This window comes from Microcaecilia unicolor, chromosome 1, assembly GCF_901765095.1.
Source record: "Microcaecilia unicolor chromosome 1, aMicUni1.1, whole genome shotgun sequence".
Lineage (NCBI taxonomy): Eukaryota > Metazoa > Chordata > Amphibia > Gymnophiona > Siphonopidae > Microcaecilia > Microcaecilia unicolor.
Genome location: NC_044031.1, coordinates 127439106 through 127455269, shown reverse-complemented (window position 1 = coordinate 127455269; position 16164 = coordinate 127439106). Strand labels below are relative to the sequence as shown.

General features: G+C 44.4%; 1 protein-coding gene across 1 annotated transcript in view; it reads right to left on the bottom strand.

Annotated features, from left to right (window-relative positions):
- The window catches only part of LOC115468395 (pituitary tumor-transforming gene 1 protein-interacting protein-like), a 140920-nt gene that overhangs the window by 83042 nt on the left and 41714 nt on the right, over positions 1-16164 (bottom strand). Inside the window, exon 5 of the mRNA XM_030200069.1 lies at positions 7508-7576. Coding sequence (XP_030055929.1) covers positions 7508-7576 — 69 coding nt within the window. The remainder of the gene's footprint in view (positions 1-7507; positions 7577-16164) is intronic.

Sequence of the window (16164 nt, the reverse complement as noted above, 5' to 3'; positions counted from 1 at the left end):
TTGGATTTGTTCATTTTTGAGATGGGCACCTTCAGTTTCCATTATCGCTAAAAACCGATAGCGCCCAGCTCAAAAACGCCCAAATCCTAGGCATTTGCCCCGCACAACCCGTATTATTGAAAAAAAGATGGGCGCCCATATTTTTCCCAAAATGCGGTTTGTCCCGCCCTTTCGTATGGCCGCCCATGGAGATGGGTGTTCACGTTCGATTATGCCCCTCCACGCGCCTTTAGGAAATAGGCACTTTCTTACTCTCTGTGATGTATTACAAAAATTACCCGCTTAGCATTAAGCGTAATAACATAACATAACATGTTTGTGTCTTGATGTACTGCTTCCCCCTCAAGAGTTTACCCGATAGTTACATATGTTAAGATGGGAACACATTACTATTCTAGCTACAAAATGCTTTACCTAAAACAAAAATGAAATTACACCAGGCAGGCCTTTGATTTTTTCATCTCAAAGGCAAAGTTTCTATTTATCAGGATGACGTACCCAAATCGCTTTCAACCTGATGAAACAGCAAACTCCTGAAATACCCATTTACTTTTTAATTTGGAATATCTCAGATCTGTTTCTTATTCTGGCTCTTGATGTTGAATAGCTGGCTAAGTGTCCTCCTTCCTCCTTGTGTTGCCTCAGCAGCGAGGAAGTCAGTGGGGTGCCTCCAGCTGCCGATGCAGGCATTCCTCAAGCATGATCAGTTCATGCACAAACTGAGAATGCTTGGGGAGTGCATTGGTGGTACCCTGCTGACTTCCTCGCTCCTGAGGCAGTACAAGAAGGATGGGGATGACTCAGGAACTGGATTTTATCAGCTGGCGGGGCTTCAGCTACACCATCAGACATTGAACAGATACTGTAGCTTTGAAGGGGTCTTTACCCATTCTTTCTCTCATGTGTCCCCCATGCCTTCACCCGTTCTCTCTCTCTCTCTCCATGCCCCCCTGTGCCTTCACCCATTCTCTCTCTCTATGCCCCCCCTGTGCCTTCACCCATTCTTTCTCCCTGTGCTCCGTGTGTCTTCACCCATTCTCTCTCCTGTGCCCCCCTGATTTCACCCATTCTCGCTCCCTGTGACCCCCCATGCCTTCACCCATTCTCTCTAATATGTCTCTCTTCCCACATTTTTCCTCAATTCCCCCTGGCCTCCCATGTTTTCGCTCGCTCGTCATCTTTCCCAGGCGGCAGTGGCTCTTCTCTCCTCCCCTCCCGGTTTACCTCATCAGTTGTTTTGCAGTAAATCTTCGCCCTGCAGCGGCCAGTAGCTTATTGAAATGCTGCCTCAGCCTGCAACGGCCTTTCCTTCTAACCTGGCACCCTTTTCTGAAAATAGGAAGTTGTGTCAGAAGGGGGCAGAATGGGTCAGAAGGCACAACCCGGTGCAGGCTGAGGCAGCATGTCAGTAAGCTCCACTGCAGGGCGAAGATTTACTGCAAAACAACTAACGAAGTAAACTTGGAAGTGAGGGAAGAGTCACCGGCGGTCCTAGAGGGGAGCAAGAGAAGGAGGACTGGGTGAGCATGCAGATGGAGAGAGAGTGGTTAATTATCAACCCTGATTAATTTTTTAAATCTCGATTAATGATTGACTGGCCCTAAATTTTTTTTTTTTACTTTAGTGTGTTTTTCCTGAAAAGACTGTCTATGTGTTCAGTAACTTTATTCTTTGTAATAGTTCCCACTATTTTGCCAGCACTGAAGTCAGGCTTACCAGTCAGTAATTTCCTGGATCATCCTTGGAACCCCTTTTAAAAATCAGCGCTACATTGGCCACCCTCAAATCTTAAGGTACTATGAACAATTTTAATGACAGCTTACAGATCACTAATGGCAGATCAGTAATTTCATGTTTTTGAGTTTTTTCAGTACCTTGGGGTGCATACCATGGTCCCAATGATTTACTACTCTTAGGGGTATGTTTACTAAGGTGCATTAGCGTTTCTAATGCACCTGTAAAATTAAGGCGCGTTAAACGCTAACGTGCCTATACATTTCTATGGGCGTGTTAGCGTTTAACGCGCGTAAACCATTTACATGCGTTAAAAACGCTAATGTGCCCATAGCGCCCGTTAGTAAACATAGGTGTTAATTTGTCGATTTGGCTCAGTATATCTTCCAAGTTCACCAAGATTTCTTTCAGTTCCTCTGCATCGCCACCCTTGAAAACCATTTCTGGCACAAGTAGATCTTTAAGCAACAAGACAAAAAAGTGAGGCAGACTCGAAGAGGATGTAAAAATGAAATTTTATGACTTTTACATCCTCTTCGAGTCTGCCTCACATTTTTGTCTTGTTGCTCATGTTTGCGTGAGGTTTTTTCCTCCTTTTTCGTTTTCCTTTTCAGGTAGAGCGTTTACATCTTCTTCAGTAAGACTGAAGCAAAGAATTCATCCAGTCTCTGTGATATGGCTTTGTCCTTCCTGACTGCCCCTTTTGCTTCTTCATGGTCTAACCGTCCTACAGATTCCCTCACAGGCTTCTCTTCATATTCTCTTTTAGCCTTCTTCACCAACGCTTTGCATCTAACTTGCCAGTGCTTCTTATTTTCTTCATTTGGATCCTTTTTCCATTTTTTGAAAGATGTTCTTTTGGCTCTAAAAGTCTCTTTTACTTCACCCTTTAACCATGCTGGCTGTCATTTGCTCTTCTCTCCACCTTTATTAATATGTGGAATACATCTGATCTGGGCTTCCAAGATGGTATTTTTCAAACAATGTCAATGCCTGATTTAAAGTACTAACCTTTGTGGATGATCCTTTGCTTTTGTTACATTTGTACCCCGCGCTTTCCCACTCATGGCAGGCTCAATGCGGCTTACATATACAGGTACTTATTTGTACCTGGGGCAATGGAGGGTTAAGTGACTTGCCCAGAGTCAAAAGGAGCTGCCCGTGCCTGAAGTGGGAATCGAACTCAGTTCCCCAGTTCCCCAGGACCACAGTCCACCACCCTAACCACTAGGCCACTCCTCCACTCTAGATTCTTTTTAACCATTTTTCTCATTTACTCAGTGTCACCCTTTTGAATATTAAATGCTGCTACAGTAGATTTCCTTAGTCACTTCACTCCATGTTATGACCACTGTTTCCCAGCGGGCCCAATACTGTTACCTCTTGTACTAAGTCCTGCATTCCACTAAGGACTAGATCTAAAATAGCTCCCCTTCCTGTTGGTTCCTGGACCATTTGTTCTAAGAAGCAGTCATTTATTACATCTAGGAAGTTTACCTCCCTAGCACTCCCTGATGTGACATTTATCTAGTCAACAGTGGGATATTTGAAATCACCTATTATTATACTGGTCGCCCAATTTTCCAGCTTTCTTAATTTCTGTTAGCATGTCTTTATCTGCCTGTTCGTTCTGTCCTGGCAGACAGCAATATAGCCCTACCAGTACCCTCTTTCCCTTCATACATAGAATTTCTATCCATAAAGATTCCACACTGCTGGCTCATGCAGTATGTTTATTTTGTTTGATTCAATTCTCTCTTTAACACATAATGCAAACCCCCTTCCAATGTGATCCACTCTATCATTGTGATATAATTTGTACCCAGATAACACAAAGGGGCATAATCAAACGGGGACGACCATCTCTAAGGGCATCCATCTCTAAGGACATCCCAGCGAAGGGGCGGGGAAACCCATATTATCGAAACAAGATGGGCGTACATCTTTCGTTTCGATAATATGGTTGGGGACGCCCAAATCCCAACATTTAGGTCGACCATCTCAGAAACGACCAAATCCAAGCCATTTGGTCGTGGGAGTAGCCAGCATTTGTAGTGCACTGGTCCCCCTCACATGCCAGGACACCAACCGGGCACCCTAGGGGGCACTGCAGTGGACTTCACAAATTGCTCCCAGGTGCATAGCTCCCTTACCTTGGGTGCTGAGCCCCCCAACCCCCCTCCAAAACCCATTACCCACAACTGTACAACACTACCATAGCCCTAAGGGGTGAAGGGGGGCACCTAGATGTGGATACAGTGGGTTTCAGGTAGGTTTTGAAGGGCTCCCACTTACCACCACAAGTGTAACAGGTAGGGGGGGATGGGCCTGGGTCCGCCTGGCTGAAGTGCACTGTACCCACTAAAACTGCTCCATGGACCTGCATACTGCTGTCAGGGAGCTGGGTATGACATTTGAGGCTGGTACAGAGGCTGGCAAAAAAAATTTTAAAGTCTTTTTTTAGGGTGGGAGGGGGTTGGTGACCACTGGGGGAGTAAGGGGAGGTCATCCCCGATTTCCTTCGGTGGTCATCTGGTCAGTTTGGGCACCTTTTTGAGGCTTGGTCGTGAAAAAAAATGGACCAAGTCGGCCAAGTGTTCGTCAGGGATGCCCTTCTTTTTTCCATTATTGGCCGAGGACGCCCATCTCTTAAGCATGACCCAGTCCCGCCTTCGCTACGCCTCCGGGAACTTTGGTTGTCCCCGCGACGGGAAGCTATTGGGGAACCCCAAAATCAGCTTTCCATTATGCCGATTTGGGCAACCCTGAGAGACGGACGCCCATTATTTAGATTGTAAGCTCTTTTGAGCAGGGACTGTCTCTTTGTATCAGGTGTTCAGTGCTGCGTGCGTCTGGTAGCGCTATACAAATGCTAATAATAATAATCTCCCGATTTGTGGCGGAACATGGGTGCCCTTCTCTTTCGAAAATAAGCCTGACAGTGTCCCATTGATTGTCCTCCTTCCACCAGGTCGCAGAAATTCCTATTATATCTACCTCTTCACTTTGTGCTATATATTCTAGCTCTCCCGTTGTTATTTTTTAGGCTTCTAGCATTTGTATACACACATTTCGAATTGTGCTTTTTCCTTACATCTATAAGCTGCTTAAAAGTTGACAGGGATAATTTGCTCTCTTCAATCTGCTTTCCCCTTAAACAATACTGGCTTTGTTCACTATTGTTAAAATCTTGCTAATGGGATTCCCTAAATGTCCTGTTTTAATAGTATCAAGGATACCCCACTCCGAACCATATGTTCCTGAGCTGTCGGCTTTCCCGCATCCCCCCCCCCATACTAGTTTAAAAGCTGCTCTCTCTCCTTTTCATGTTTAAACAATTTTATTGAAAATAAAACATGGGAAACAAACCAGCATGGTAAATGTTTTTGTCATTAGAAGAACAATCAAACAAAAACAAAACGGAAACACTTCCCTCACCCACCTATCCTCCCCCCTTACATATGTAACTTTTCCCTCCAGCATTCCATCCTCTAAACTCCCCTACAACAATCCAAATAAGTGCAACCATAACCAGCATTAGAGGGCCTGGACTCTTATGACCCTCTAAGCCCAAAATTAAAGAGTATAAAAACCTATCTAACCCTCACCCCCAATCCCTATTTAAAGAATTCCTAATTTATTAGCAGATTGAGACAACATTAAACATACTTTTATATACTGTTAAGAATGAGACCATGACCTCATGGATTAAAGGTTTGCAAATAAAGATCCCAGACCAACAGAAACAGTTTTTGCGTTTAGATGATCTCTTCGGCACCTCTAGCCTCCCATGTCACCAATAAGTCCCTATCTCCTTTTTAAAAGTTAGTGTCAGCAGCCTGGGTCCATCCTTGTTAAAGTAGAGTCCATCCTTTCTGAATAGCCTCCCCCGTCCCAGAATGTTGTCCAGTTCCCAACATATTTAAATCCCTCATCCCTGGCACCATCGTTTGAACCACACATTGAGACTTCGGAGCTCTGCCTGCTTCTTGGGTTCTGCATGTGGAATGGGGAGCATTTCTAAAACTGTTACACTGGAGGATCTGGATTTCAGTTTTCTACCTAAATTTGGCTTCTAGAACCTCCCTCCCACATTTTTCTGTGTCATTGGTACCCACATGTACCAAGACAGCTGGCTCCTCCCCAGCACTATCTAAAATCCTATCTAGGTGATGTGTGCTCATCACAGTTCACAAATATTAAAAGTTAGGTGCAGAAGCCAAAGCATTAAAGACAGATCACACCGAATATGAGAGGGATATGGCAACTTTTGACCCTCAGGCTTTGCTTGAAAGAATGCCCTCAGTAAATTTGACTGAGGGCATATAACATGGCTGAGCGTGACTCCTGAGGCACAACAAGAAGTCAGGGAAAGGGGGCAGTAGAGGGATTGGAGGGAGAGAGGTATTAGTAGAAGTGTGTTAGTGATGAGTAAGAGGATGGTGATTCTGATTGGATACAAGAAAAGGGGAGGGGCAGGCAGGTGAGGGCTTATGGTTATTGTTCTGATTTTGGTGGGCGGAAAAAACATTTTAGATTATCAGGGGTTGGGAGGATAAATGCAGTAGGTAGGAGTTTGTGAAAATTTTGTCCCACCCTGCCCTCTTATTGTGGATTTTTGATTGCTTTAATGGAGGTGTATTCAGGCATGTATAGAATGGATGGAGGGGGTGGGTGTAGACGGCGGTCGCAACTGGTAGAAAAGAAAGGGTGATTTTGGTCCAGATGCGTTTTTCGGTTGGGTGCTGGGAGCAATGAAGGGGTAGAGGTAATTGTTTTTTCTCCCAGCTTGTGTGCAAAAACTCCACGGCTGATGGTCGAGGCTTGGAATCACCACAAGCCTTTCTGGGAAGTATATGGATAATATCTTTGAAAATGTTTAGGCTGATGACAGCTAGGTCATCACCGACTAGCTGGGGTTTGGGAGAAGGGAAATAGGGAAAACTGCTCTGGGAGGATATTAAAGGATAATTAATGCTGACTGTTAATTTGTTTTGTTTTGAACTGAGCATTGTTAATAAAGCTGCGGCCAATGTTGTGCCACATTGATGTTGGTGTTATGATGAATTTGTTTTAGTGGAAAAACAGGTTTCCAAAGGAGTGGTGTGAACGCCAATGTTATGCTGCACAATTGGACACGGCCCTAATATAAAGTAGAGAAAACATTTTTCCCTGCCTAATAACAGGCAAGTCAGAATTTTGACAAAGTGCAGTGTTGTATGCAGTAGTGAGAACCAATCTTTCTGAGCATGAAGAGAAAGTCAGAGGATGTGTGAGGTTGCATGTGAAATGTTAGGGACCGGGGAACATGCTTATTGCAGCTTGAGCCCATATGTGGGGTTCTGCTTCTTAGTGGCCACTGGAGCACCTCTTTGAGCAGGGACTGTCTTTCTTCTATGTTTGTGCAGCGCTGCGTATGCCTTGTAGCGCTATAGAAATGCTAAATAGTAGTAGTAGTAGTAGTAGTAGCCTCCCGTTTACCATAAGAGCCGGCTGATGCTTAAGTATTCAGCACACTGAGTTTCTGCAATGCCTCCATGTCCTTTCAGACACCCACACTCTGGGAGGTCTCCTGAACAATGAACTTTGTTAAATCTGTGCTCTTCAAAAATCCAACTGCAGGTGCCCAGAACATTCTGGCACCCATGTGGTTCAAGACTGTACAACTACCACAGACAGAATACTCCCTCCCACCTCACCCAACCCTGTGCACTCACAGAATCCTCCATCTGCAGAGGAGACATACTTTCCATTTTTGACATCCCAACCTTACCGTTTCAGAGCCTGCACTCTTCGGTCCTCTCGCTCTGCGATAAACCGTTCTTCCTCTGCATCCAATCCACTGTGGGGCATAAAAATTCATATCAGGTTAGTGGGGTTTTTTTTTTGAGGTCCTAAGAAGGTTAGGCAGGCTGAGCTTACATAATAGCAGCTTTTTAATTATCTTTTGGCAAAGGACTTACCACACCTAATGCCCCCCATCCCCCTTGTATTTTTTGCCAGTAGTAAAAGTCTGCTGACTATTCACAAGGTGCAGTTATGTCCCTTTATCTCATCATCTCATTGAGGGTTTTCCTTCTATATTTACGTTGCACTAGTACCAAATGAAATTCCTTCAGCCACAAAATACGGAGCATGTGAATGTCCACAAGCAGCTCGAGACATGGTATAGTGGTACCATCAAATCACTACTAGGGCTGTTCATGTTTTATTGTGTATGTTCTGATGTACACTGCCTAGGACTAAAGGATAGTGTGATTTAAAAATGTTTCAAATAATTAAATACAAAAATATAAGTGTATTTTAAAATCAATTATAGAAATTTGCCCATGCACATTGTGGAAGCAAAATGATAATACAAGTGCATGAGGGATATGTCTCTGATTCAGGCAGGGTGCTCATAATCTAGTGCTGGAGGGCCACAACCCGATCTGGTTTTCAGGACATACATGATCATGGGTAACCCTATGGAAGGTATGGGGCCTCCAATCCCTCAAACACACTACACTTCTCTTTCTTTTTCCCACCAGCAGTATAAAGGTGGGATATCTTCCAAAGCCCGTCTCCTCATCGGCCAGCTTCAAGCTGAAGTCTAAACTGCACAGAATCTCACTGTCTCACTGGAGCCAGCAGCCCTGTAAACGCCTGACTTCAGAGTGAAACCGGCAGCAGGAAGGCAGATGTAGGTAAGAAGCAGTGGTCTCTTCTCACTGGTAGGAGAGGAGCAAGCTGGACAGCATGGTGGTGCAGGGCCTGATTCACCATACCCTAGGGATGGCCCTGTCCACTATGAATTCTTCTGCCCCCTTTCAACTGAGAAACACGTAATGCATGTATTTTGGTTAACTTTAAAGCCAGAACTGGCTGCAGCCTTTGGCAGACTGCAGAGACCACCACTGCTCTAGAGCACAGGTTCTCAACTCAGTCCTCAGGACACACCTAGCCAGTCAGTTTTCAGGATACCCACAATGAATAGGGCATGCAAATCTATCTCATGCATATTCACTGTGGGTATCCTGAAAACCTGACTGGATAGGTGTGTTCAGAGGACTGGGTTGAGAGCCTCTGCTCTAGAAAATGTAGGTGCATATATCTTTATTATTTCCCAGATTTATAAAAAGGAAAAGGAATACTTTAATCAATAAGGTTGTGCTATCCTCCCAATTTTTTCCCCTTGAAGCGTTGTTAAAGTAATAACTAGACATGTGGAACAACTAAGTCTTGTCACATGCCTAAAGTTTGTTGTGGTTCATAAGGAACAGACTGAGAATGCTGCATCCAGGCATCGGGAGCAGAACTGTGGTCTTCAAAGATCACAAACAGGTTTGATTCTCAAAGTAACCAATTTATGCAACTTAACTTGTTCTCAGATCAACCATGCATTCTGTTATGCTTGAATGAATATTAATTGTGGATATTCTGGGAAGAAGGCCTGTTTTTGGCCCTTGAAGACCAGGGTTCTATACAGGGCCAGTCCTAGGGTCTCTGGCGCCCCCCTGCAGACTATGAGTTGGCGCGTGCGGCGCCCCCCCCCCCACATCTCCTTTCTCTCTTCTCCCACCCTGTCCCTATCCAGCGATTCTCCTTCGCCCCCATCTCCCTCCCATTTATGGCCAACTGCCCGCCCTCTTCTCTCTCCCAACATCCCCCTTTTCCTTCCCTGCGTGGTTTAAGTCTTTTTTAATTTACCTCCGTCCCAGCAGTCTCGTCATTTGAAAGCCCTGCCCCGTCTCTAGCCTTCCCTCCCTTCGTGAGTTCGTTGCCTCAGAGTCCCGCCCTCGAGGAAATGACGTCAGAAGGTGGGACTCTGCGGAACGAACTCACAAAGGGAGGGAAGGCTAGAGACGGGGCAGGGCTTTCAAATGACGCGGCTGCTAGGACGGAGGTAAATTAAAAAGATTTAAAGCCCCAAGGGTGGCATGGTATGGCGCTGCAGCGGCGCCCTTGAAGGCAGGCGCCCCCCTGCGGTGCTTACCCCGCTTACTGGGTTTGACCAGTCCTGGTTCTACATATTTGACATAGGTGTTCAGCAGAAGGAGCCTTAATATGATTGGACTGCTTGCATTTCCCATTAGTTGAAAGTCACGCAGTCAAGCATTTAGATGTGACTGACAACCAAACAGCAGCAGCGATCCAAGGAAGGACAAAAACAGCAGGAGTTTACCCAAATGTCAACTTTATGTTTAAATCATTTTTATTCAAACAATACAACAATAACAACTTTAATGGAAACATGACCCAACCTTCATCAGGGGTCATATAGGTTTCCATAATACATTCACAGACTCAAAGCATTTACTGCAATACCTGCGTTTAATAGAAAAATGAGGTCCAGTGTCAAAAGTTAAATAACGCAGCCAACAGCATCTACACAGAAAAAGCTCTGGTCCAATTCTAAAAGTCAGTAACCACCAAGTGGGCAAAGGCTAAGCATTTAGATGTAACAATAAAACATTCAGAGATGTACAAAATATTCTATACTACCAGCAAAAAAACAAAAACAGAGGTCTTCTTTGGATGTGCAAAAGTTAACTCATTCATTCTGCATTATGTGTTGTTATAATTCCTTATCAGGGGAGAGCAGGAAATGAAACACTGAAGCAAGTAGGAGAAGAGTTGAAATAGATGAACCCTGCGGTCCTCTCCTTATTGTCATCATGAAGTAATTTGCTACAAACAAGCCAGAAGAGTAGGGTGAAAGGGAAGGCACTTTCAAAAACCACAGGGAAGGCTAAAAGGTTCTTGTATGTATAGTTTATTCAAAATACCCCTTCACCCTACTCTTCTGGCTTACTTACAACTAGGGATTCCTGTTCCTCTTGCATTAATAGGGTAACAGTGCCATGTAGTGGCCAAGTGAGAGAATTAAGGGAAAGGGGAAGAGTTTTTGGATTTAGTTCACACCTTTTTTCAGTTGTTGCTCAGAGTTACACTCAGGTATACCAGATATTTCCTTGACACTGGAGAGTTTACAAATTAAGCTTGAACGTAAAGCAATGGAGGATTAAGTGACTTGCCAAAGGTCACAAGGAGCATTAATGGAATTTGAACTGAGTTCTTCTCTGGTTCTCTGCCTAATGCTCTAACCATTAATTAGGCTACCCCTAAAGGGACTGAATTAGCACAAGTCTGAAACTTGTTGATATTAGCAGCTTGAGAGGAACAGCGAAAGGCAGAGATACCCTCTTCTCAATCACTGGAAACTATCCAGCTTATTTTTGAAAGAGAAAGACGCCCATATTTCGACCCAAATCGGGAGATGGGCGTCTTTCTCCCGTGTGCGACCAAATCGGTATAATCGAAAGCCGATTTTGGTCGTCTTCAACTGCACTCCGTTGCAGGAACGAACAAAGTTGACGAGGGCATGTCGGAGGCGTGGCGAAGGCGGGACTGGGGCGTGGTTATCGGCCGAGGAGAGATGGGCGTCTTTAGTTAATCGAAACAAGGGCGTTTTGGACGAGAATTTGGTCCGCTTTATTTGGACCCTTTTTTTTCAGGTCCAAGTCCCAAAAAAGTGCCCCAACTGACCAGATGACCACCGGAGGGAATCGGGGATCACCTCCCCTGACTCCCCCAGTGGTCACTAAACCACTCCCACCAAAAAACCCCCCACTTTAAAAACTTTTTTTTCCAGCCTCTATGCCAGCCTCAAATGCCGTACCCACCTCCATGACAGCAGAATGTGTTCTATCCTGTGACAGCCTTTCCCTGGTTCTGATGTGGGTCTCGGGTGAGTGTGACACCCTGTTATGCGCACTGCAGAGTCACATCAGCAATGCATTGTGGTGGGTGTAGCATATTGGGCTCCATGATTCCAGTAGCTTGTGTTAAATGCTCACGATGTTGGTAGTTGGTAGGCTCTACTCCCATGGTGCTTTTCCCCCTGCTTACTGGGTCAGAGTGTGCCCTGTTTTGTTTCCGGTAGTCCATGAGGTAGTGGCCATTTTTGTAACACAGTTTCAGATCCCTTTCACGTGTTAGCCATGTTACAGAACTTAGTTCTTCCCTTCAATTTTGCTGAAAGAGGGCATTGTACAGCATTCTGCCAGCTCTGACCTACTGCTAATCTCAGTACCAGGAAGACTCTTTGCCAGTGGGGCACAACCTCTGATCTGTAGTTAACTGTGAGTAAGTGTGCTTATTCCAATAAAGGACGTTTTTGGAGAGATTAGTCTTCAGGTGTCAACTGGTGTGCCAAGGTTATACAGCAGCAACAAGTCCTAGAGGCATGCGTGTATGCAGGTCCCTTGAGCACTTTTAGTGGGTACCGCAGTGCACTTCAGCCAGGCGGACCCAGGCCCAACCCCCTTCCTGTAACACTTGTGCTGGTAAATGGGAGGCCTCCAAAACCCACTGTACCCACATGTAGGTGCTCCATTCACCCCTAAGAGCTATGATAGTGTTGTACATTTGTGGGTAGTGGGTTTTGGGGGAGGGAGGTTGGGGGCTCAGCACCCGTGGTAAGGGAGCTATGCATGTGGGAGCATTTTCTGAAGTCCACCGCACTGACCTCTAGGGTGTCCAGTTGGTGTCCTGGCGTGTCAGGGGGGCGAGTGTACTACGAATCCTGGCCCCTCCCATGACCAAATGGCTTGGATTAGGACGTTTCTGAGCTGGGCGTTTTTATTTTCCATTATCGCTAAAAAACAAACAAACGCCCAGCTCACAAACGACTAAATCCATGGCATTTTGGTCCATAAAAACTGTATTTTCAAAACGAAAGATAGACGCCCATTTTTTCGAAAATACGATCTGTCCCACCCCTTCATGTACCCGTTCTCGGACATAGACGCCCATGGAGATGGGCGTTTGCGTTAGATTATGCCCCTCCACATGTCCCACTGCTACTGAAGCCCATGTCTGTATAAAACCAATGGGAAAGTACATTATTTTTATTAGGATTTATTTACCACCTTTGTGAAGAAACTCACTTGGTATACAGCAAGAATAAGTTGATCACAGGTAATAGACAATTACAGCAGTAAAAATATTTGAACAACAGTATATAGTATGGCATAGTATGCTACTTAGAATGTCAACACAATACACAATAAAACATCTGAACAGACATCATACAGTGTAAGTGGCAGTAGATATAGACAGTTAAGATAGAGTAACAGGTGTTAGAAAATCAGAGGTTAATTTAAAGAAAGTTGCAAGTGATGTCAGACAGGTTAATGAATATAATCTCAGTTAGGGTATAAGTGGATAAGCAAGGCCTGCTATAGAATATACAGCTGGTACTAGTTCTTGTGTGTGTGACTAGCTAGTTAGCTGCTACTTCCATTAAAGCCAAGCTTTCACCTGCTTCCTGAAGTAGAGACAATCTTACATTGAGTGGAGGAGTAGCCTAGTGGTTAGAGCAGAAGTCTTGACATCCAGAGATGGCTGGTTCAAATCCCACTGCTGCATCCAGAGGTGGCTGGTTCAAATCCTATTGCTGCTCCTTGTGATCTTGGGCAAGTCACTTAACCCTCCAATGTCTCAGGTACAAAACTTAGACTGTGAGCTCTCCAGGGACAGAGAAATACCCAGTGTAACTGAATGTAACTCACCTTGAGCTACTACTGGAAAAGGTGTGAGCAAAATCTAAATAAATAAATTGAGCAAAGCCTTCCAGAGTGTGGGCTATTCTGGAGAAGGCTTGTTGGCAGGTGTCACATTGTGTGATGATGTCCTTTGGTTAGGGATACTTCTTGGGAGGACCTTAGCAATCCAGGGAGGTGTGTAAAATTCAAGTACTCTGGTCCATTTTCTTTAACGGTCAGACAGAGGTTTACATTTAGTTCTGAATTGTATTGGCTGCCAGCGAAGCTTTTGAAGAAATGGTGTGATGTGGACACATCACTTACAACTTTCTATCAGTCTTGCTGCAGCATTCTGAATCAATGGAGCTAGTGCAAACCCTTTGTTGTCAGACCAATATAGAGTGCATTACAATAATCCAATCGTTATATAAATATATTTATTAAAACTTTTTATATTTTACTATATCTATAATCCAGGGCTCCACCTGTGATGTCATCCGTTCGTGGTAATCTGTGTCAGCTGTCCTTGAGAACATCCTACTACAGGTGAGTAGCATTGCTTTAGAAGGCACTGATTTGCAAACTTTATTTTCTTACTCCTGTTAATCTCTCTTATCTATCTGTATGTTCCATCTTTGCTTACACCCTATGCTGTCTATTAAAATGTTTTATTGTGTATTGTGTTGGCAATATAATGTAGCATACTATGCCATACTTTGTATTGTTGTTTGAATATTTTTCCTGCTGTAATTGTCTATTGCTTATGTTTGACTTATTCTTGCTGTACACCGCCTTGAGTGAATTCCTTCAAAAAGGTGGTAAATTAGTCCTAATAAATAAATAAATAAATAATTCTAAGCGAATTCTAATAAAACAAAATCAAACAAAACATAACATGAAAACATAATATTCTAAACATTCTGTTCCTAATAACATCGTTTGCAAACAACTGACAATAACATTACAAACAAATCAGGCTGTGGCACAAACACCTGCTGAAACAACAGAGGCTTTAAAACTTTTCTACAAGGGTCCTCAAAGCTCTCACATGGTTAGACAAAGTGTTCCATAACTTAAAGCCTACCACATAAAACAATTACATTTCTATACTCATCCAAATAGATCGCTTTAAAAGAAGGAATAACATTAGCCGAGGCAGTTCTTAATCTGGTAGGTTGATGCAAATGAAAAGCAGAAGCAATCACTGGAGATACTCTGTTAACACCCTGAAAACAAGCAACAAAATGTTACATTGCACCCTAAGCTGAACAGGGAGCCAATGCAAACGTACCAGTGCTGATGTAATGGGTTCAAATCTAGACAGTCCGAGCAGAAATCCAGCAACCACATTCTTCGCAATTTGTAAATAGAAACACAGAAAAATGACAGCAGATAAGGGCCAAATGGCCTATTCAGTCTGCTCTTCCTCAGTAACTACTAGCTCCTTCTTTTCCTAAGGGATCCCACGTGCCTGTCCCACATTTTCTTAAATTCCACATCCTCCACCGGGAGGCCATTCCACGCACCCACCACCCTTTCCGTGAAATAATATTTTCTTAGATTCCTCCTAAGCCTATTTCCTCTTAACTTCATCCTATGCCCTCTCATTCCAGAGTTTTCCTGTACATTAACACCACTGAAGTATTTAAACATCTCTATCATATCCCCTTCTTTCCTGCCTCTCTTCCAGTGTATACATATTGAGATCTATGAGCCTGTCCTCATATGTTTTATGGCAGAGACCATTTACCAATTTGGTAGCTGACTCCATCCTGTTTATATCTTTCCGTAGGTGCGGTCTGCAGAATTGCACGCAGCACTCCAAATGGGCCTCACCAGAGACTTATACAAGGGCACTATCGCCTTTTTTTTCCTGCTGGTCATCCCTCTCCTTATGCACCCAAGCATCCTTCTGGCTTTGACTGTCGCCTTTTCTACCTGCTTGGCCACCTTAAGGTCTTCGGACACAATCACCCCCGTCCCACTCTTCTTTCATACACAGAAGCACTTCACCCCCTATACTGTACTGTTCCCTTGGATTATTGTAACCCAAGTGCATGACCCTACATTTCTCAGTATTAAATCTTTGTTGCCAAATTTCAGACCATTCTTCAAGCTTCGCTAGATCCTTCCTCATGCCATCCACACCCTCCGGGGTGTCCACCCTATTACAGAGTTTGGTATCATCCGCAAAGAGACAAACCTTACCAGACAGCCCTTCTTCAATATCAATCACAAAGATGTTAAAAAGGGCCGGACCGAGGACCGATTCCTGCGGTACACCACTGATCACATCCCTTTCCTCAGAGCAAGCTCCATTTACCACTACCTTCTTGTCTCCTCCCATTTAACCAGTTTTTAACCCAGTCACTTTAGGTCCCATACCAAGGGCACCTGTATGGAATCGTGTCAAAGGCTTTGCTAATATCCAAGTACACCACATCTAGCACCCCTCCCATGGCCAACTATTTGGTCACTCAGTCAAAGAAATTAATCAGATTCGTCTGACACGTCCTACCACTAGTGAAGCCATGCTGCCTCAGTTCCTGCAGTCCATTCGATTTGACAATCCTCACAATCCTCCACTTTAGAAGTGTATCCATTAATTTACTCACCACAGAGGTCAGAATGACAGGTCTGTAATTCCCAACCCCCTCCTTACCTCCGCTCTTGTGCAGAGGGATCACATCTGCCCTTCTCCAGTCCTCTGGGATCACTCCAGACTCTAAGGAAGCATTGAAGAGGTCAGGCAGCGGAGTCACCAGAACTTCTACAAGTTCCTTGAGTACCCTTGGATGTCATCAGGCCCCATCGCTTTGTCTATTTTTAGTTTAGCTAACTCCTCACAAACACAGTCTTCTGAGAATCGGTCCTGGTCTACCTCACATCCACCCCCCTCAGC